General features: G+C 42.3%; 1 protein-coding gene across 1 annotated transcript in view; it reads left to right on the forward strand.

Moving 5' to 3' along the window:
- Positions 1-797: 797 nt before the first annotated feature.
- olfm2a (olfactomedin 2a) overlaps positions 798-22,692 on the forward strand; it is a 38,788-nt gene continuing 16,893 nt past the window's right edge. The window contains exons 1-2 of the mRNA XM_058652533.1: positions 798-1,325; positions 19,085-19,234. Of these exons, the coding sequence (XP_058508516.1) occupies positions 1,182-1,325; positions 19,085-19,234 (294 nt within the window). The 5' untranslated portion in view covers positions 798-1,181. The remainder of the gene's footprint in view (positions 1,326-19,084; positions 19,235-22,692) is intronic.

Here is a 22,692-nt window from a genome sequence, read left to right on the forward strand (position 1 = left end):
TTGACATCGTTTTCCATCGCTCTGCACATATGTCACCTAGATCAATTATCTGATCGGTTGTCGTTTCGATCCGCTCGCATACGGACGGAGGCATTTTCATCTGGAGGTGGGAGGATGGGGAGGTGACTACAACCTCTCCAGACTCAAACTCAATCTCAAACGTGGCACAAAGTGAGGTCCCACCCCTAATGAGTCACAAAGACGTGGTGAGAGAGAAGGGTGATAAAATGGCCTCAGGCAGAATGGAGTGAGTGAGATTCTCTTTGAGCGCATGCAACAGGTTGTTTTTTAGATAAGAGGTATTGGAAGTTGGTTGAGTTATCAAAAGCAGCCATGCAGGGGAACCCTCTCTCTGTCTGTCTCTCTCTCTGTCTGTCTGTCTGTCTGTCTCTGTCCACCATGGAACCTTTTATCCTCCGTCCACTTCAGACTGCTGTAACACGCACCGGACAGCACAGCACACATGTCACAGACAGTCACACACACACAGAGCACAGACTCTCTCATCTCATCACACACGCACACACATTGATATATGAGTCATAAAAGAATAACCAAATGTCAGAAAAAGAGTGTGTGTGTGTGTGTGTGTGGGGGGGGGGGGGGGGGGGGGTAAAGGATGGATACATGCATAACAAGGCTGGAAGGAACAGAGCAGAGGCTGACGGAGGGAGGGGATGAGACGCAGAGGCAGCCAATGCGCAGCGCTGCATCTTGAGGAAGAGGGGGAGAGTGAGAGAGAGAGGAAGATAAGGGTAGAGTGAGGGAGGGAGAGCGCTGGAATGAGAGTGTGTGTGAGAGAGAGAGAGGGAGTGAGGAAGAGGGTGAGGCTGAGGTAGTCAGTCTCTCTGAGAAGGAAGATTCCAGCGTGATGCTGTTGGATGGGAGCTGCTCTCCTTTAACCAGTCTCAGGCTGCCCCTTTGATTGAGCCACTGGCGAGTGTGTGTGTGTATATGTGTGTGAATGAGTGAGTGAGTGAGTGAGTGAGTGTGTGAGTGAGTGAGTGAGTGAGTGAGCGTGCTCTACCAGCTCCAGGCAATCTGCTGCTAATCAGGCAGAGGCTGACTGGAGCAGAGTGGGGGTTTAAGTGGAGCCGAGGTCCAGGTCCAGGGCAGGACAGGGCAGAGCGGGGCTGGCTGAGCAGGAGCCGTTCTCATCGGCGCCCCCACTGGAAGCAAACATGAGCGTTCCTATGCTTAAGATTGGGGCGGTGCTCAGCACCATGGCCATGGTGACCAACTGGATGTCCCAGACTCTGCCCTCTCTGGTGGGACTCAACGGGACCACCATCTCCAGAGGGGGCACCTCGGAGAGGATTGTCAGCGTGCGTATACGACTTCCTCTGCTTTCTCATTGTTGACCGTGCATGTTTTTGTTGTGGATGTTGGGAAGGGGAAAAAAAGAGAGAAAGTGAAGGGAACAGGAAAGAGGGTGACATGTGACAGAAAGGGCAGGGGGGGGGGGGGGGGTGCAGTTCTGCGAGAGTCTGTCTCTGGAGATAATGTTGCATTAACAAGAGGAACACGACGGAGATCGACACGCATGTGAGAGCAATGTTCAAACCGAGCATGAACACGTTGGTGTGAGAGTCACATTAAGTGTGAGCGTCGCTGTGTGACTGTGAGTGATGGCAAGAGGCGGAGGCTGCATCAGTGCATGGACAGCCACCATAAATCACATGTTTGGGTTTTTTGTGTGTGTGTGTGTTTTTTACCTGTCTAATGCAAGGAAGAGTGACTGTTCTGAGCGATGTTCAAGTCAGATGCCATCCGTCAGTCACGTCACCGTCACCTGGAGGGTGGGAGGGATGGAGCTCAGATTCAGAGGTGATGAGGAAGTCGGGGAGGTTCAGACATTGTTTCGTCCCTAAATCAACCCCTGTTTACACAGCATCTATCAATCAACCAATCCATTATTAAGCGAATAATAAATTAATTGTCAATTGCTTTAAGTGGGTTTTTTAATAAGTAAAATGAGCTCTTTGAGTGTTCAGCAGAATATTTTCACTAAAAGTGAATGTTTTTTCATTTGTGGACAAAATATATAATATAAATAATATCTGTCTGTGAAAACAGTGATCAAACAACCACTCCATTAATTAAAAAAATAATCAACAGATTATGAATAGATTAAGTCCAAGCTGAATGATTTATAAATAAAATTATAAATAAATTAATATCGATTTGTGAAGACAATTTGATTTGCAATGTAGTCTTTTTCAGTCAGTTTCAACTCAAAATGTGATTTACCGCCACCAGGTGGCACCATCGAAGCATTACAAAAAGGCCTGTGTGTAGGATTTAGTGGCATCTAGGGGTCAAGTTGCACATTGCAACCAAGTGAATTTCAGTGGCGGATAATGAGACTGTGTAACATCAAGGACTCAAGTTAAGGTCATGAAAACAAAAAAAAGTATTGCAATCAGTGTCTGGTGGTACATCCCCCTAAATTTGACATAATGGACCTTTAATTACAATATTCAAACGCAAGGTTGAGAATTTAAAGACCCAATCAATAATACAATTAAATTGCAGCAGTCTTTGCAATCAGCTAATGGCATTGTTTTAAAATGTGGTTTAGATTTGAAAGGGATTCATTGTTCAAATCAGACGCGTTCTCCTGAAATTATAATTAAAAATGTTTAATACAGTGTTTCCCAAACTTTCTAAAGATGGTTACCTCTTGTGATCTAAATCACAACATTACATCGCAATTGTAAGAAGAGGGTTAGAATTTTTTAGACAAATCATGTCCAAGAGATGTTTGGCAAATCAGTTAAAACCTAATTTCCTCTCAGGCAAGTTATTTGAAACACATAGACACATTTATTTGGGGATCCAAAGATCAAGATTAGTAAGTTAATAGTTAGTTTTGGTTGAATATTAAACATTGTCGTTGAAGATGCAGTGTGCAATTTCTGGAGCTTTGTATTTGTTGTTTGAGGAGAAATGATGTAAACAGGCTCGGTCAGATTATTATATCTGACTGAGGGCGCGTTTGTGTGTATACAGCAGCAGCTCAGGGGTGGGCGGGGCCAAAGAGCCGTCAAATTGCCGAGCAGCAGAATTTACTTGTGAAAGTTTTTTGCGGGTGCTTCTTTTAGGTTTTCAGTCACATACACAACCTGTTTGCGCCACTTCTGCTGCTAATCACGTTAGCGCTTTGGTTGTCGTGTGCCCTCTGCTGGTGTAAATTGCAACTACACAGGTGTGAGATCCAGAGCAATGACACACAAATGAAAGAAAACAGACGTTGCTGGTTAATTAACATATATTCTTACGGTACCTGTTGAAATTATTGATGACAATTATTATGGCGGTTCATCAACTTCTCTCTGATATAAGTGGTGAAGGTTCTGTGGGAGACAAAGACAAGTATCACACGTCTAAAATTAATTAGACATTTTCAGGTTCAGGCTGGTTAATGATTCATCTTTGGACTGTTTTATGGCATCGCGGCCATTAAGCAAAGGCCCTGCTCTGATTAGATGATTGAATGAAATTGACTGTCCCAAGAGATCAGCGAAATCTGCTTATGTGTTTGTGTGTGTGTGTGTGTTTAAATATGCACTCCTGAGTGTGTTTACATGTTTCACTGGCAAAGGGTCCAGAAGACATTTATTATTTATAATAGTTCGTTAAAACATCAGTGTTACGCCACTTTATGTTCTCCTTAATGTTGCTCCGAGATGAAAAATGTCCTTTTCCGAGAGAGTCGCTGTGTCACGTTTGTGCAAATGTCATGTGCTGAACTGAAAGCCCTCGCTACGTCTTCTTTCATCTCACCTACACGCCCAAGCAGGTTATTTTAAGTATTAAGTTTAAATTTAAATCATAATTTAATCTCTAAAACTGTGTCAGGGGCACATTTGCATTATCTACAACACTAAACTCTATAATCCTACTTGACACCCACTGTTCTCTTGGGGGGAATTTGTGTGGATAAGCCATCCATTTATTTTTCTACACCTGCTTATCCTGCTCGGGGTCATGGGGAATAAAAACCTGTTGCCAGATTTCTTCTCACTTTTCTTCATTCTAATGAGTGAAAGCCTGAGCACTTTGGAAAGACTGGATGCAACAGAGCTCCAGACGTCATGGGACTCAGTTTGTTTACACCGCCATGTTGGCAGGAGAAAAAGTGAACGGCGATAGTGACAGTTTTAAGCCGTCCAAGTCCGCTGTGCACTTTAAGTCCATGGAGATTGAGCAATACATCGTAGGCCCTGATAGACTGAATTTGTCCGACACTTATACTGCCCCCTGGTGCTTTCAACAATTATGGAAACATTCCCAGACCGGCAGTATCTTATCTAACGATAAGATAAGATAAGATCTAACGTCAAAAATATGGATTTGGTGATGCATCGTATGGATAATTGATATGCCAGAGCATCTATTTTTTTAATTCATAAATGAAGACACTCTAGAGTAAACAGTCGCTACTTGATGTCTCCTCACGGTGGCGCTGCTCAAATGAATGAGGGAAACTTGGGTGGAAGTTACCTGGCTGAAGAAGAAGAGGGAGTTTACGGCGGGATAATGGTGGAGAAAGCTACGTTAAGAGATGCTCTGATATCGAGATGCTCAGATATCGTGATGTATCGCTATATGATTGTCTTGCAATACATTGATTTTAATAGAAACCTTGTATGGTGACATTATTGGTATCGTGGACCATGTGATGCATATCATATGATGAGGTACCGTGTGATTCCCACCCCTGAATGGCATTGTTTTGATTCCCAGTGTTGAGTGCATGATGAGATTGCGTGACGTAAGCCACCAGAGCTCTATAAAATATGATACATAAAATAAATAAGTGGTATTTTCATTCAGGCAAAAGGTAATTTACAAGCAGTGAGGGGAGAAAACGCTGCCATTGAAGTTCATTAAATCAAGGCGTCATCTAAACTGATGAGCCAGTTTGAAGGTGCCAAGAATTATCAGCATGAAAAACAGTGTTGTGATGGGAATAGTCGCTGCTGCGAGACAGGAATCGACTCCCCTTATAAACAATGGCAGCGGATAAAACTTTCATGTACAACCTCGCCTCAGAGTCACATCACTATTAATGAGAAATTTGCCTGTGATGATCTGAGAAGCAGCCGTGACTCACACGATGTTTCGCACTATAATCAAAGACAATCCTTGGATGGTGTGACACTTTGGTGCTGATCTGCCCGTGGCCATTGTATGGCTGCTCCCCAGACTGGCACCCAATGCATACTGCTGCTGCTGCTGCTGCTGCTGTTAGTGCGTTGCATATTCTCCCAGCTCAGAGCTATTTTCAAAGTCTGTTTCAACTGCTCTCCGTGCCTGTTCTGCTGTACCAGCTGATCCAGGAGCACAGCTGACAGACTTTCTGTGGTCTTTAGCCGCGGCCGCACCGAGCACAGCGATGCCCGGATGTGCAAACACATCTGGATAGTGCAAAATCATGTTCCTTAATGAGCAGAAGAAGCCCCTAAAACTCTATACAGTACAGTCAAGACAAGAGCTGGACCTGCCAAATGCAACACACATGGAAAACACAAATGTATGTTCAAATACATTGTACTCATTATTATCTGTTACAAGTAGTTTGATATAGATTGTTTTACTGCTGATGCCGTTTTTCCTTCATCTGTTAAACTATGATTGTTTAATGATAACAAATTACACAAAAATAATTGCTTAAGTTTTGAAATATACTCCGTTTAAAGACCAAATTATGATACAAATGAATTTAAACCCAATTTTGCTCCTGTTACTTAATAGCTTTTCAGCTGAGTTGTGAACAAATAAATATACAATTAATATAAAGGGGCAGTGTGGTCCGGCTAAATACTCCGCTGAGTTCCTTTCATAAGCACAGAATGAATTAAAATGTTGTGTAGCTGTAAACACGGGGAGATATTTAATAAAGACTGGGGAATTGAGTCCTGCCGTGCTCGGCGGGTTTAACTGAAGATTGAGTTAGAAAATGTCTGCTTTACAGCAATAACAAGACATAAATCACTTTTAACGCAGTAATGGTGTGATTCCTCATGTCTGGACGTGGTGGGATTGCCATAAATCATTAACCTTAACAATGAGTAGATATATATACTGTATATACACCAACATACATATATATAAAGACGTGTGTGGGCTGTATGTGTGTTTGTACTGATGTCTTTGTGAGGACCACTGAGTTACAGACTCAGTATGGGGACTTTTTGGGAAAGTGAGGACACTTTTTCCAACTGTGAAGACTAAGTGTTAGGTTAGGGTTAGTATTGAAGAGGCTTATGTTTGGGTTAAAGTGAATGGAATTAATCAATTAGTTGTTAGTTGATGTTCAAGCCAAGGTTAGGGTCAGGGACTAGATAAAGTATTGGGCCAATCAAGGTTGGATTAGGGTTGGGGTTAGACTTGGTTGCCATATTATGGTGATGAAAATCAGGGTCCAGTGTGTAACCTTTTGGGAAGGGTTATACCTCCCATCCCATGAAGCCCAAAACTGTTTGGGTATCAAAGCCTATTATATGTACGTTATCTGGGCCGCTATCTTGCACTGTCATGATTCTACAGCAGCCTGAAAGGACAAATCACATGGATTTGACATTTTGAGGTTCAAGCTCAAACAAACAACAGCATTTCTGGTTTGCAAAGCTCACAATGGTTCCCAAGTAGGAAAGGTCATTTTCAGTCTCACCATTGGATGTTACTAATTCTTGAACTCCGGACCTTAAACACAGTCACATAAATCCTCGATAAATCATGCCATTTTAGAGTAAGACATGTTTAAGGGCTGACAGAGGATTAGGGTTTTGAAAGTTATTAAGTTTAGAAGAAAAGTCCAATGCAAGTGAGAGTCATTGTCTTCTGACGTCATGGAAACAACACTGTTTGTGTGTGTGTGTGTGTGTGTATGTGTCGACTGTCTCTCTGATATCTAAAATAAGAAAGATGAGTGGCAGAGGAGTGAAGAATATTTCTCACCATCACACTGAAGCCTGGGACAACAAATCGTAGCCTACAAAGCGGGACTCGGAATCTAATTGAGGTTACCCGGGGTCAGTCCGTCAGAGTACGGGACTGTAAACTTACATCCACTGCGCCGCCCAATAAAGCAGATTGTAAAGATAAATTCTTGGCTACAGATTAAAGATTAAACACCTGCTGCTGTTTTTTTAATTCGAGCACTTTGCTTTTATATCTATCATGCCGCCTTAAATCGAAAATTTATTTGAATATAGACCATGACAGGTGTCCTCTACTGACTCGGCAATGTGAGGCAGTTTGCATACTCGGAAGAATCCAGGAGAAAGCCAATCTGCTAATGTCATTTTAAAGAGTTTCTATACACGGAGGCACAGTCCAGTAGTGGTTAGCACAAGTGCCTCACAAGGTTGTCAGTTCAAATTCTAATAAGATTGAGAGTTTCCTATTTGCATGATCACCCTCTGTGTGTGCATGAGTGTTTCCACAATTTAAAGGTCGCTTTTGGCAATTGGAGGTTGACGAATAAACCAAGTTAACTGACCATAGATGTAAATGATTGTTTGTCTCTCTGTATTTAAGCATTGTGAGAGTCCAACATCAGCTGGGATTGGCTCCCATTCAGTGCGGCTGAGACTTTAATGTGAACATGAACGTGTCTGACGTTATATCACGTGTCTGATCCACAAATCGGAATTGATGATTGGATTTCTGTCCACATTGCCCAGAAAATAAATCACAGCACGAGTCACATCAACAGAAAAAATATTGAATGAGAGTCACTTTGGCCCGTTACTGTGAATGTAATCTTAAAATAGGACCGCTGACGTGGCTCGTCTTATTGACAAAGGAAGATTGCTCCGGTTGTGAAGTCCTGATAATAAAAGCCCTATGGATAAAATGGGAAAAAAAATAAAAATGATGGATATTTCGATACATAAACTGATGATGTGAGACGTAGGGATGAAGCAGTATTGATCTCAGAATGTTTTGTTGGGACGTAATCAGGACTGTGATGCGGTTCGTTCACCAGTTTGATGAAATCACAATGCACACACTCATGCAGCCCATATGCTCTCCGGCACCGACTGTTCTAACAGTTTATACAGTGTTTTCTCACTCTCACTTCCCCCCACCCCCCCCACCCTCGTTCCTCCCTCTTCTAATTAACGCCAGCCATGATAGATCTGTTGTTTCTGTCTGACAGCAGATGTGTATCAACGGGGCACCTGGCACGGCCATTACTGTATAGGAGCATAACACAATTTCGACTCTCACACTTGATTATTGTCACCCTGCAAAAAAAAGTCATGCAATGCTCTGGTGAAAGGTTTCAGTCGTCTCCATGGTAACCGCAGTCTATAGCCGGCCCTTTTGTCATAGTGATGTGTATATCCTTCTATCCTGTCAGTTTGTTATTACCTTAAGGGCTCGTCTCCACCAACATTTTACTCCGGTTCAGTTTGGTACCTTACGCAATTATCAGGGGCCGAGCTCACTGAAGTAACTGAAGAGATTATTCCGTTCTGTTCCGATGTCTTCCGCTTATCTGGGGTCCAGGTCTCAGGGGCATCAGCCTTACCAAGGAAGCCCAGAACGCCCTCTCCCCAGCCACTTCTGCCAGCTCCTCCGGGGGGGTGATCCCAAGGCATCCCCAGGCCAGCAGAGGGATATAATAATCCCTCTAGCATGTCCTGGGTAGGCCCAAGGGTCTCCTCCCAGAAGGACATGTCCGAAGCACCTTCCCAGCGAGGGTTAGTCCAGGAGGCATCCGAACCAGCTGTCCGAACCACGTCAACTGGCTTCTCTCGACATGGAGGAGCAGCAGTTCTACTCTGATGTCCGAGCTCCTCACCCTATCTCTAAAGGCTTTTAATTGTCAAAGAAGCGTACAAAAATAACTTACCAACCCCACATTTTGGCACTCATCTATTGGGGTAACTACTACGGGGGTTCATGCATCAAAAGACACTGAGCGGTGCAGTCCAGTTCAGCCTGCCATGGTGCACGTGTGGGTCTTATTATTTTATAGCTGCATCAGCTACATAAATAGCATGACATCATACCAGCACGACACAGTGTAGCCTGCCAATAAAGAATAAATCTCTAAAGACAGCCAATTGTTGTCTGGTTTATAGGGAATCATTACTTCTTGGCATTAATGGGAAACAACATTTTTAAATCTACCGTGCATCAGAACAGAGCCAGTATACACGGCCGCTTGTCTCTTTTTTTAACCAATAATTATTCTTCATTGACTCTTTTGTTGGGCTGCACTGTTTTGGTATGATGTCATGCTATTTACATAGCTGACGCAGCTCTCGCCAGACACTGGAAACACGAGCTGGATGAGGAGTTACAGATTAAACCATGCCGTGGCAAGCTAAAAAGGCCTGTATGCAGCTTAAGTTGAATTTAACGATACTTTATTTTATTGGGAGGGAAATTTTGAGTGTATGACAAACATGCCAGAAAAAAGAAAAGAAAAGATGGTACTGGGACAAGTCCTAAAATACACCGCACAGAACGTACCAGCTCTCTGTGTATCACTCACACCACCAGTGCCACTTCACAAAGCACTTGACACAACTGACATTCAAGTGTGATCCGCATTGGAATGGAGTGAGCAGCAGATTGAAAGTGAGCGGGACACCGACGCGGGAGGCGCGCCGCAGTCACAGGAGTGATGGAGTAGCACAGAGTGAGCGGCAGCAGGGAGGTGAAGAAGCGGCAGCAGGGAGAGGGACACGATGAGTTTATGAGTCATATTATTGACTGGCGACCATGCTGTGCTGACTGTGGTAATCGGTTTTCCTCAGGAGCAGGAGAGACCGGGGACTTCACTCGGAGTCTTCATTGAGTTTTATTTTGAAGGCCAACAGCTGGCCTGTGCGACGAGAATTGACTGATTGCTCTTTTCAAGAGCGCGATTGTGCATTTGCATGTTCGACCGTGGACAAGTGTGTGTAGTCAATTACAGCAATACTGAACAAACTTGACAAATGGGATCTGATTGTTTGGCGATGGTACAGACAGAGACGAGGACCGCGTGGCAGGGACAGGTGTTTCTTCTTCTTTCCTGGGAACAAGTGTCTGGCATAAAAAAGCAATTTTCAGAGAAGAGAGTAGGAGAAAAGTAAAGCGGGGTAAACCATGTTGGCACTGTAGGAGAGCGATAGATTGCATTGGTAACACCTCTTGCTTTCTTATCATGACTCTATCTAATCTCCGTACTTTCTAAAAACGTTTCTAGCTACATCTTTATCTCCGTCCTCCTCACTCCTTCACTGTTCCTCCTCTGCAGTAATGCAGTTTCTTAGATGTGACGGTGCATTCCCCTCACAGTCTTGTGGTCCGATCTCTTACATCTCCGCCTGTAGGCCCCGCTTCCGCCTGATGCTTATGAAAGTTATAATATACTTCCCGTCATGCTCGTAAAGTAAGGAGCTGTAGATTTATGATCTCATTTAGCTCGGGCTTTACAGCAGCCCTCTCCGAGGTCGGGCTAATGAAACGCGAGAGGAAGTCCATCCTGCCTCACTCTACAATGATACCGCCAGCTCAAATGTCTCGTCAGATGATCCCTCTGAACTGTCAGTCGCAAAACAACACCAGGGATCCCAGCTGCGGGCCTGCAACGAACAATTATTTTCATTAGTGTTCATTATCTGACCATTATTTCTGATCGATCTCATTGATTGATAAGATGTCAGAGAGGTTGATCCGTGTTTCCCCAACTTTAAAGTGACAACGTTCTTGATAGATGTTCAGTTTACTGTCACACTAGAGAGTATTCACATTTAAATTGGCAAAAACAGAGATCTTGTGTTTTAGGAATGAGCCAATATAGTGACTATGACCAAAACAACTGGATCAGATATGGAAAAAAGTACAATTATTATGTGTTGCAAACCTAAAATGAAGGTGTAAAGGCTTAACACAGACAACATGTGTTAAAGAGAGAGGTCTGCCACCACTGTCATGTGACCAGGACTCTCCATTGGTTGATAACAAACTTAACAAGCAAAGCTCGATTGTTTCAGGGTTACCACTAATTAATATTGTTTTCAAACTCTCCAGGCATCGCAACAAAGCATTTCAACTTTAAACCATTTTAACAAAGTAGCAATGAATCGTTTTTGCTGACATGTTTGTCCAAATTGAGCTGAAGTTCTCCAATTATTCTGACAACCCATGGTTGCCGTTCTTTTTTTGGCGTTTTTCTGAAAGAGGGATTAGGTTGCCGCCTTTGTACCTCAGATACGACCGCGCCTCCTCGTCTCATCTCCTCTTCCCCTCTCTCAGCAGGGATCTAACTGACATGGCCATTCTTCATCATCACTGGGCAACATTTCATCTAAGCTCGAGGAAATTAGAGCTAACGCTGTCCTCGCTGTCAGCCTCTCTCAAACCACAGCTCTTTCCAACCCTTTCCAGCATATCAGTAAATCTTGCTGTAGTGGGGGAGTTTAGGAGGTCTGTGGTTATTAAAGACAAGCTGGCAGATAATGGTGGGGGCTTTAGCTTCACATGCACACGTCTGATGTGATGGAACCCAGAGGTTGCACAAATGGGCCGAGACAGAAACCAAGAGTAAATTTTCAATTCAGTGTTCAGGACAAATTGATTTTTCATCTTTTTTTGCAATGTGTGGTTTCGTCTTGTTTTCATTCAGTCGTCTTTCTTAATGGGGTTTTTGCATACAGCGACCATGACGGCACCAATCCGGCACTAACATATTATTCTTTTTCGTCTCTCACATCTCGTGCATGAATTTCTGGGACAGTGAACTGATACACCTCCTCTCGCTCTCTTGAAACCGCTGTTTGTTTCAGAGAAAAGAGGATTATCCCCGGGAACTGAAGTGCTCCCAGCCAACAGCCCATGATAACAGGATGATGAAGACAGGATGTGTTATAATTACTTCATTCTTTATGTCGGTCTAGGGCTGCAGCTGACTATTATTTGCATGACCAATTAACCTGTCACTTATTTATAGAACTTCATACAAACATTTGTAATTTGGTCCAGAAGTTGGTGGGAAATGTCAACTAGCATTTCCTAACTCTTAAATTCATGACGTCCTTGAATGTGTCACTCTGGGTGGGTGGAGACTAGATTTTTTGAGCAGTGGTATAAACTCATGAAACTAGGGCAGCAACTAACGATTATTTTCATAATCGATTAATCTGTTGATTATTTTATTTATTAATCGAGTAATCGTTTGGTCCATAAAATGTCAGAAAATGTTGGAAAGGATGATGGTCTCAAATGTCTCATCTTGTTGTCTTGTCCAAAAACCAAACATTATTCAGTTGGAATGATTTCTTTGTTTAAATAGAGCAAAGAAAGCAGAAAATATTCACATTTAAGTAAATCTGAAAACTTGCTTTAATTAATTAATTAATCGTTTATCACAAATAGTTGACGATTAATTTAGTAAACGATTAATGGAGTAATTGTTTCAGCCCTACTTGAAACTTGCGTGGGAATTGCCAGCGACACAACGGTGCAATATTATCACCATTTTATTATCACAAAGAGTTTTTGCGAAATCACATTGCGATATACTCACACAGCAGCTCTAGTGAGAGTGAGCACTTGGCACCATCTAGTGGACTGAAATAAAAAAACATTGATATTTGGTGTCCCAAAAGCGATATAATATTGCCACACAAAATATTGCGATATTTCACTGTATTTGATTTTTACCCCCTAACCCTAGCCCTTTGTGAAGTAATGTCGCCCGGTGACACGAGATCCTCACACTGCTATAATGATAACTCATTGTTTGACTGCAGTTTGACATTTGATTATAAGTTATGTGCTACAGCTTTAAGAACCTTTAATCACAAAACTTATTATTTCATTAAAACAAAAACTCACTCACACCAATTCATTCAAGTCATTACCAAAATATTAGTAGATCAGTTCAGTAATTGATTAATCATCGATGAATTGCTGCAGCCCTACTTAAGAGCTTCATGGTGCTTCATTAGACATCTGCATTATTACCGGGATCGCGACCAATGTATAGGTTTTAGTGACATCTGCTGGTGAAGTGTCACATTGCAGTTAACTGAATAACCATACAGTCCCATACTGGTCAAAACCACTGAATTAGATATAAGGACAGTGCTGAGTCATGTTTGGGCTGTTTTTTTTTTCCTTTTTGTGACTTTGAAATGACTCGGTGTTCAAAATGTGTTCAAAATGTTCATTAATGCTCTAAAATATCAGTCAGATACATCAGATAAGTTTGTGATATTGAAATCAGACACAAAAAAGTGGTATCTTCCCGTCCCTGCTGAATACATGTTTCCTCACGCTCCACATCTGAGCGTTTATGAGAAACTAGACCTGCAGGAAGCATAAAATCATGACAATCGCTCCCTAGAGACCATGTGCAGTATGTGTGTGATGTGTTCCTTCTGGGCTACTGTACAGAACATGGTGGGAGAACAAACTGTGCGAGAGGAACGTACTCCTGTTGATGTACAGTATGTAAATGGATCATTCTCAGTTCAGTAATATTAAGATGATCTCGCCGTTGTTTGTTGATCTTCCGCTGAGCCTGTGTGTGTACGGACTTTTGATGTGATACTTTTACCCAGCCGAGTTTGCAGTGCATTTCATTCTTTCATGCTTATTTTTGTTGACGTCGTCGCTCTCAGAACTCGTCAGTGGCTGCATTATAGTCTCGGTTTGTTTATCCCGTGTTGCTGCAAAGTCGCTGCAGCAAATTCCTACACAGCTCCGACAGTATCGACAATATGTCGGGGGTTTTCTCGACTATTATGAATATTCAAAGGAAAATGTCCATCTCTGCTCTGCTGCTACACCCTGAGTGTGATTCTAGATCACATTAAATATTGAGGAAGTTGTTTTTCCCCCCACACTAATGAGATATGTGATAGGATGCATGGCACCAACACCGTGTTAAATGAGCCACTGTCAAGACCCTCTCCTCACTACAGAGGGAAGACTAAATCATATTTACATAAATAAGTCAGTGTTGCAAAACATATCCGAGTTTACCACTCTCCACCCTGAGAGATTGGTTATATACAGTATGTGTGGCCCGGTGTTCAGATGTCTCTCTGCAGCCGGCTCAGGCACACGGTATAGGGACAAAGCCCATTTGCATTTAAGAATTACCGCTTCCCTCCCGCGCTCTAAACTGCCACTGCGATGAGAATGAGGGGAAGTTAGCGCAGGATGGATAGGTGGGTGGTAATGAAATTGGAACGGGTTCAAATTTGCTCTTAATTTCCAGCGCAACCATTTATGAAACATTAATGAAGGAACAGAGACGTGTTGCATGCGCACAAAAAAAAAAATCCCGGGCAGGGATCACAGCGTGAGCTTAAACATGTTAGGAGAGAGAAAAAAGATAATGATGCTGACATGGATCCAATATTACTTACTGCTTATTACTGCTCACTATGTCATACATCATAAAAAGAAGTCGCTGGGACACCGACTGTGGCTCCCTCACTGGCTGATAGCTGCATGAAAAATTGATGCGCTCTTCAGCTTCCATTCGCAAGAATCTTCTTTTTTAAGGAAAATCTGGTGCGTGTGCATGTGTGTGTGTGTGTGTGTGCACACAAGCCCTCCATCTCATGTGTGGCTATGAGGTAACTTTTTTTCATCGAGAGCCGCACGTGTGGATACACTCTCAGAGGGAGGATGTTAAGTGGTTTGGTGCAAACTAACCTCCACCTGTTAACGCTGCAGGATATCGGGTGTAATGAGAAGCATAAACGCGCCGCCGTCGCCACCGATTCCTCCGTCTCACACCCACAGGTGTGCAACAGTGAGTGTGGGTTCGCTCCGAGGATCTGTGGTAAATCAGCGGCGAGGATCTTTAAACGAACCCTCTGGAGGGGAAGAAGAAGAAGAAGAAGAAGACGGGGCAAAATGCGTGCATTATTTAGGAATTCATGAAAGTAATGTATGTACAAGCATGCACATATGTGCTGTTTATCTCCTGGATGTACTTGCATGTATGGAGAGACAGCTCACACACACACACACACATATGCTACAGTGAATCATAAATCCTGACAGTGAGTGAAGAGGCAGACAGAAGAAGAAAAAAAGATATCTCTCCCCCGTAGGCACCGGCAGAATGAAACAGACAAGTCAGATGCAGTTGAAAGAAATGGGAGGAGGTTGTCATGTGTGAGGCTGCATCTTTAACTGCAGCTCTGGCCTCTGTGTGTGTGTGTGTGTGTGTGGACCCCCTCAGACCTCTGTCATCACTCCACCTAACAGCCCTCTGATGCTGGTCCGCATATCCCAGGGAGGAGTGTAACGAGGTGAAGAAGGTGCCGAGCGACAGAAAATAAATAATGAAAGGAAAAAAAGAACTGTGTACGACTTTGGAGTCACTGTAAGGGGACTGTGAGCGGCACGCGGCTGCATTACTATTAAGAATAATGGAATAATAATTTAGCCCCCGTGTGACAGCAAAGTGCACAGTGAGTCATTCACGAGCACACTACAGCGACACTTTCAGTCAAGTATTACTGCGTCCTGGAGGTGGGACGGAATATGGATGTGGCAATATCTGACCCACTCGGTCATCTGTAATCTTGATGGACACCAGTTTCCTCCCCCCCATAAATGGACTCACGTCTTTATGGCTGCTCACAACGGTGCTTATTACGGGAATGAGGGTAATATAAGTCAAAGGGGGAGTCGCAGTAGGCGGGAGTGAGGCTGGGCGCTGGACGTGGCTAACAGAAATGACCACCTGTCCCTTAAAGGCTAACTAAACCCTACCCCTTCTTCTTCTTCTTGGTCCTGATTTTGAAAAATGCCGAGAAGTGGGCTATGAGCTGAGGGAGGGAGCATGGGGAGCGGTGCAGGGCGGGGGGGGGGGTGTGGTCTGGTAGTGAAATCTGAGAAAGGTGAAGAAGCGATAGCTCCGGCGTTTATAAGAGGGGGAGGAGTCTGGGACAATGAGCCACTCGCTGATTGGACAAGAGGGTGACACAAGAGTGGACAAAATCTACTGGGTAGTAGATACTAGGGATGGGACGATACTGATATCACAAACTCGAGTATCTACCGATACCGATCATTTTTAGACCATTTATGAAGCTGTTAATGACACATTTGTGCTGAGTCAGTTCAAAGACAACAATAATTCTCCAGCTGTGTAACAAACAGCCCAAACATGACTCAGCTAAAATGCTTTTGCAGGGTTTTCATTCACATTTTTACAGTCGGTACATAGTGAAGAAAGCGATATATAGGATTTTTGGATTGTATCGGATTCTACATTTTTATCTGCCCGATATCCAATCTACTGATTTTGACCAGTATTGGAGCGATACCGATTCCCTCCCCTAGTACCGATATTTATCACATGTATAATTTCAATACTTTACAATAAATTATGAAGATTTGCATTTGGATCAGCAAACAACATGAACGAGTTCCCCATACACACTGGTTTACACCTGTAAAAAGGTGGTTTAAGGCGTTTAGATACGCTTTAAAATACAGAATTGTGCCAAATTTGACAATCAAATTCGTTTTTCCCCATCAATACAGGATGGGGTTTGTTCTATATTTTGGAGCTGGCTTGAACACAGCACCATCAGAAGCAGAGAAGAGGGAAGATAGGATAGACAGTGTCAGCAAAAAAATAACACATACAAAAAAAATATTAATTCCTTTAATCTGCTAAATACGGAAGAGTATTAGGGCCACATATAAAAAAAAAGAAAGTATATGAAACAGCATGAATATTGAAATTCTGACTTTTTTCTCTCAGAATTCTGGATTTTTTTCGCAGGATTCTGATTGTAATCTCAGAATTCTGACTTTTTTCTCTCAGAGTTCTGACTTTATTCTGACTTCAATCTCAGAATTCTGACTCTTTTCTCAGACTTTGTTTTCTCAGAAATGACTGTAATCTCAGAATTCGTGCTGTTTGATTATTTTTTTTACATGTGGCCCTAATACTCTTCCGTAGCTGAGACCGACGAGTGAGAATGTCGCCTTTTTTAATCTCCTCTATGTTACATTTCATATGTGGCTGCCTGAACATTTGTTTTTCTGCAAATAAAGTTAGATATAAAATAATCCCATCCCATAATTTACTACTAACACTCACTGTTTTCTTCTCAAAGAAGTGGCTGAGCTGTAAACTGGCCTCTCATTAGGCTGTTGTGATGTGATGTTGTTTAGGAGTTTTTAGGAGCATTTATCTACGTAACATAAATCAAATGAAAGTGTCCATTTGAGGAAATTAAATGTTATGATGATAAACAATTTTAATTGCATTCAATTAACTTTTTTTCTGATATTATTACCATATATAATTATTATTACATCATGAGTTACCTGGGACTCCCTGCCCTTATACTTACGCATATGTTTAATATTTTTTTAATGCTTTTTTTCATTACTTTTAAGGGAAAACAATGAGTTTTTAAAAACAGAAATGTAAAATATGGAGGTGCTGACGTTATCCTCACTGTGAGTTGTGTGTCACATATTACGTCATCATTCACCCTGCGCTTCCAATCCCATAAGTGTGTGTGTGTGTGTGTGTGTGCAATTATGTATGAGTGTATTAATATCATATTACTTCTCGCGAAAGTTTTAATTAAATTTAGACGTATTGATTTTAAACTTTTATGAGTCTATATACCGTGACTGTAATTAAACATATAAAACATCACGACGTGATTTGTTTAATGTGGCCATGCTCGGAGTTACAGCATATTCAAGTTGCTCGCGTAGCTCGAGTGATCCACGATACACACACACCGCACTGAACCGGATTTAATATTCACTCGTTCTGAGAGAGGGTGAGGGAGAGAAGCAGTGAGTGCAGGAGAGGAAAAAAGAGAGAGAGAGAGAGAGAGAGAGAGGCGGTGGCATGCCAAGGGATTGGCAGGAGTGACAAGATGTGACAGTGAGCACATTGGCTCGCAGGGTGGCTGCTACTTTACACTCCAATCACACAGTCCCTGCGTCCCCCAAGACAATTTTAATCTGATCTCCCTCAACCCGAGGAGATGAGAGCACAGCACAACAGTTCAGAGGGAGGAAGGAAGGAAGGAAGGAAGGAAGGAAGGCAAGGAGAGGCGAGCCGAGCCGCACGATTCTTCTTTTCCTTCCACTTACGTGGATGAGCCTTTAATTTCATCACTAAAATGGCCGCTCTGTGTCTCATTACATTTTTTTTTTTTGTGCTTTATATGCTGCCATGTGTGCAGATGCAGTGTGAATGAACGGATCATCCAGGCCTGGCCTTTGCACAACCTATGTGTGTGTGTGTGTGTTTGCACAGCACTACTTTTGATTGGATTAGTCAGAGAGAGAGAGAGAGAGAGAGAGAGACATCCATCGTGTGAGCCTCACCCCTCCTCCACTGGTAACCGGCTGCTTTATCGATCTCAAACAGCTCCATTTCCTCCCCACGTCCAAACTTATTAGACGCTCTGCATTCACACAACCTGACCCCATCCCTCCTTCTTCCTCTTTTCTTTGAAATCCCCATTTTTCTTCACTCTGTCGTGCCATTGTGTGTGCGTGTGTTTTAAAAACCCACTAATATTCGTCACCGTCGTCCAGGATCTTTCCTGGCACGGACACATCTGTCAATCCCTCTCTCTCGCTTGCTTTGATGCTCTCCATTTTAAATTGGACTGAGAGTGATTTTTACTAGTCCGGGGAATCAATTGCCATTAATTGGCTTTTGGGTAAGAGTCATTTCTGGCGTGGTTGCAGGAGAGAAAGAGGAAATGCCAGGGAGAAATTACGAGTCTGCTGCTAAATTGTGGTGACAACCAATCACGATATGGAATGCATTAAAGAGTCTTTTTTTTTTTTTTTTAATCTCCCAACACTTTCCACAACACTTTCAAGTATTAGATACATTTATTAGTTTGGAAATGTTTTATATAAGGCTGGAACACTTCAGAATACTGATGATACATGCAGGCAGAATAAAAGATCTCGTCGGGCCTCATGAATTTTTGAAAAAGCAGCAAAGATGAACAACCGCAGATTTTCTTCTCGTGTCTAACATGGATACGTGTGTGTCTCTCTGTGTGTGTGTGTGTGTGTGTGTGTGTGTGTGTTCGTGCAGGCTCTGTACCCGAGTCCAGAGGAAGGCTGGCAGATCTACAGCTCGGCGCAGGACGCAGATGGGAAGTGTATCTGCACGGTTGTCGCGCCGGCCCAGAACATGTGTAACCGCGACCCACGCAGCAGACAGCTTCGCCAGCTCATGGAGAAGGTGACAGCTGCCAATAACAACACTCACTTTTTTAGTTTTATTTTTTATTTTTTTTGAGACCGGCGGAGGCTGATGGAGGCTGTCACGCCGCACAGACGCTGTCGCGCACGACACATTCTGTCACGTACAGACTGCTGAGGTCCACATTTATGCTAAAGGCCTCGATCGATCGCGTCGATACATATGAAGGCAATCAGGAGACTTGAGTTTAATAAACTTAGGTAAAGTGGCAACTTTTTACCCCGTGACATTTGATTAATTGATTCTGCATCTTTTGAAGATATAAGATGAAGTGTTTAGTTTGCAAAGTCACACAGTAAATGCATTATATATGTGTTACACTAGTTATCACATAATCAGGTTTTTAAAAATATGGATAGTCACCTTTTGTGACATTCAGTATCAGTATTGGTCAAAATCACTGAGATACAGTTCCTCGTTTAGATGTCAGATAAAGAAAAACATGAAATTTAATGTAATCTAAAGAAACACATGGATGCTTCACGATGCACACGCCAACTTTTCACTTCATTTCTAACGTCAGAATGACACTGAGTCAAAGTCTGTCACGCTCCTGGGAGTGACCATGTGACACAGCGAGGAAGGGATTTTCTTTTTTAAATGTGACCGACTTAAAAACTGTATATCAGAAGTCATATGCGGCCCTACAATTTATTGCATGCAGCCCACAGATTATTGTGAGTTATAATGAGTTATTTATGTATGGTTTTTTTAGTAACATATTATTTTTGCATCATAAAAAACTACATATATATCAGTCCATGTTAACACAGACACTTTTATTTTGAAATTCTGCAAAACCGCCGCTCCTGAACAGTTGCTTTTACCCCCAAAAAGATAGGGTTTGCTGTATGTAAATGATGGACTTAGAAATTGAAGCCAATGTAGAAGAGTCTGAAACCTGTATTCTCTTAAGTGGCCATCAGGGGGAGACTCCTGAGATAATTGCCAATTTTCACATGATTTCTAACATTTTTCAAATATTTGTAATATTCCAAAGATGGTTTCTGGTATTTTAGGTTTTTCTTGGCATAATGATGATACATTGTTGAGTAGTTTATTTCATGGCATGAAACCATGTTTGAATCTTAGATTGACAGCTGAGAGTGACTCACGATTATTTGGGTTGGACGTTTATCGCTGCCGCGCTGTTCACACCACATACACATTCACTACAGCGCAGACGGCCGTGGGAGGAAGTGAAGATGCGTCATTTATCTTCATTTACAGTGCGTGTGACAGACATATGTCTTACATCATACGTGCACACTCACAAAAACCATGTTAACACTGTTACAGCGACCAGACAATAAATCTATGAGCAGTTTTTATGTCGTGTGCAGTGTGTGTGTGTGTGTGTGTGTGTGTGCCAATTTAATTTCCTGCTGGTGTTTAATAGCACACTGTAGAAACACACATGGCTCAGGAGTGAGGCAGCACTGAGGAGAAGACCTTTGCTGATGTGATGTATGTGGTGAAATCTGAGCTGCAGTGGCGTTGATTTGTGGTTTATAGACATTACAGCAAGTCTAAGGTCCAGTATGTGATATTTTGGAGGTTTTATTAGCAGAATATGAATATGAATAAGGCCTTAAATTAAGTGTAGAATCCCTTTGATGTAAAAGACAAATGTCTGTTTTCATAAGTGTTGTAAATGCCTTTTAAGCAAAGGCTGTCACTACCATTTGCAAAAGTGTGACAGCTTCCTGTTTCCAGTCAAAACAATTTAAGGCATTTTCAGGGATTAGAATTAAATAATGTTCTTACTAATGTTTTTCGTTGTTATTCTTTAAAAATAGATAGACAGATGGATAGATAGATAGATAGATAGATAGATAGATAGATAGATAGATAGATAGATAGATAGATAGATAGATAGATAGATAAATAGATAGACAGACAGACAGACAAAAATATGTGACTGAGTGGTCATGGATGCAAAAGCTCACTGTATTTTACTTTATTTGTCAACCTATAGCTTACTCACACAGCTTTTCAAAATAAGAGCCACTGACTTCAGCTGTTCACTACTTCTTGTAAAACACAACACACACATAGAAATAGCTTACAACAATTGGTTTAATGAAATTAAAATGCACCTTGCATTTTTATGTTATCACTAGTTTCAGAAGTCCACAACTGTTGCAAAACATTAGCGGGAACAGGAAGTAGGGTTTTTGGTACAGAGTGGGTTGTGACAAGGGCCATGCTGCCATATTTCTGCAGTAGCCCAAACAAAACATGCATCTGAAGCCAAAGCTTAGTTTGCAAACAAAGGAGAAAGGCTCTGTCAAACTATAAAGCCTGCTCCACACTAGAGGATTCAACTTCACAGCTGTTCTGTGCTGAGAAACGCAAAAAAAACTTGGTTTGTACAAGTTCTAAAGAAAATTATGCAACATCCGTTGCCCAGTCAACTCGCTCTCATCGGTTATTGCGGAGTTCCGCTCACGCCCCCAATTACTGTTCAGTCATGTCACTAACTCTTACACACGGCACCTTTAAAACTTTGATATAAATAATTGTTGTTTCTGGCTCTCGGACACCAAGCAAAAATCTCCCCTTCCTTTGTGGACACTCAGAGGCGGAAAACGGTAGAACAAGAAGGGAGAGAAAGCCTGGGAGCAACGAGGGGAGAAGAAAGTGTGTGAGATAAGAGGAGCTGACATTGATGTGATGTTGTGAAGAGAGCTGGTGGTAAATTGAGATGCTGAATAGGCTCCGAGGCCCTGATGGATCAATGAAGCACCTGAATTCACATATTGCATTCATTCTCAGTGAAGTTTGCCTTTTTCCCCCGACAGGCTCTGTCTGCTGCTGTTTCCAAGCGTGTGTTCATTCCGACTAAACCCACACTCATTCATACTTTAGAGGAATAAGAAGCAGCATATTCTAGCAGACAAGCCATACTCTGGGAAACAGACCAAGCTATTCTGATAAAGTGAATGTGTTCCCCCTGTACTGTATACTGTACGGGCATCAATATACATACAGTATTTATTTTTTTTATCTTTATAGGATTTATTTTTTAATGCTGCAAAGATTAAAAAATATATATATTTATAGAATGGAAGCTTCATTGTCCCCATAGGAAGAAGTAGGGTAAAACACATAAGGCTGTGCTCTTAGATGAGATGGATCGGTCAAGCAGCAGACTGAGCCCAAACCCCGCGTACAAGAGCGATTCCAAACAAACATTGAAAAACATGTTAAACTTTTGAACCCGTTAGACTCTGATCTTGAGAGAGCGAGTCTTATTTAAGCGCCTCGGTGAGATTGGAGTGCAGCTAAAAGCCGATTACAGCTGTGGCGTACGACTACGGTGTCCTGCATGAACAAAGCCTTGTTGATATTAACCCTTGGTGCTCACACGGCACGGATCTGTGCTGCAGGGGCCCCCATGGTAAATTGCAATGGGAATAATACACAGCTCCCTA

Source organism: Solea solea, chromosome 16 (assembly GCF_958295425.1).
Source record: "Solea solea chromosome 16, fSolSol10.1, whole genome shotgun sequence".
In the NCBI taxonomy this organism is placed as follows: domain Eukaryota; kingdom Metazoa; phylum Chordata; class Actinopteri; order Pleuronectiformes; family Soleidae; genus Solea; species Solea solea.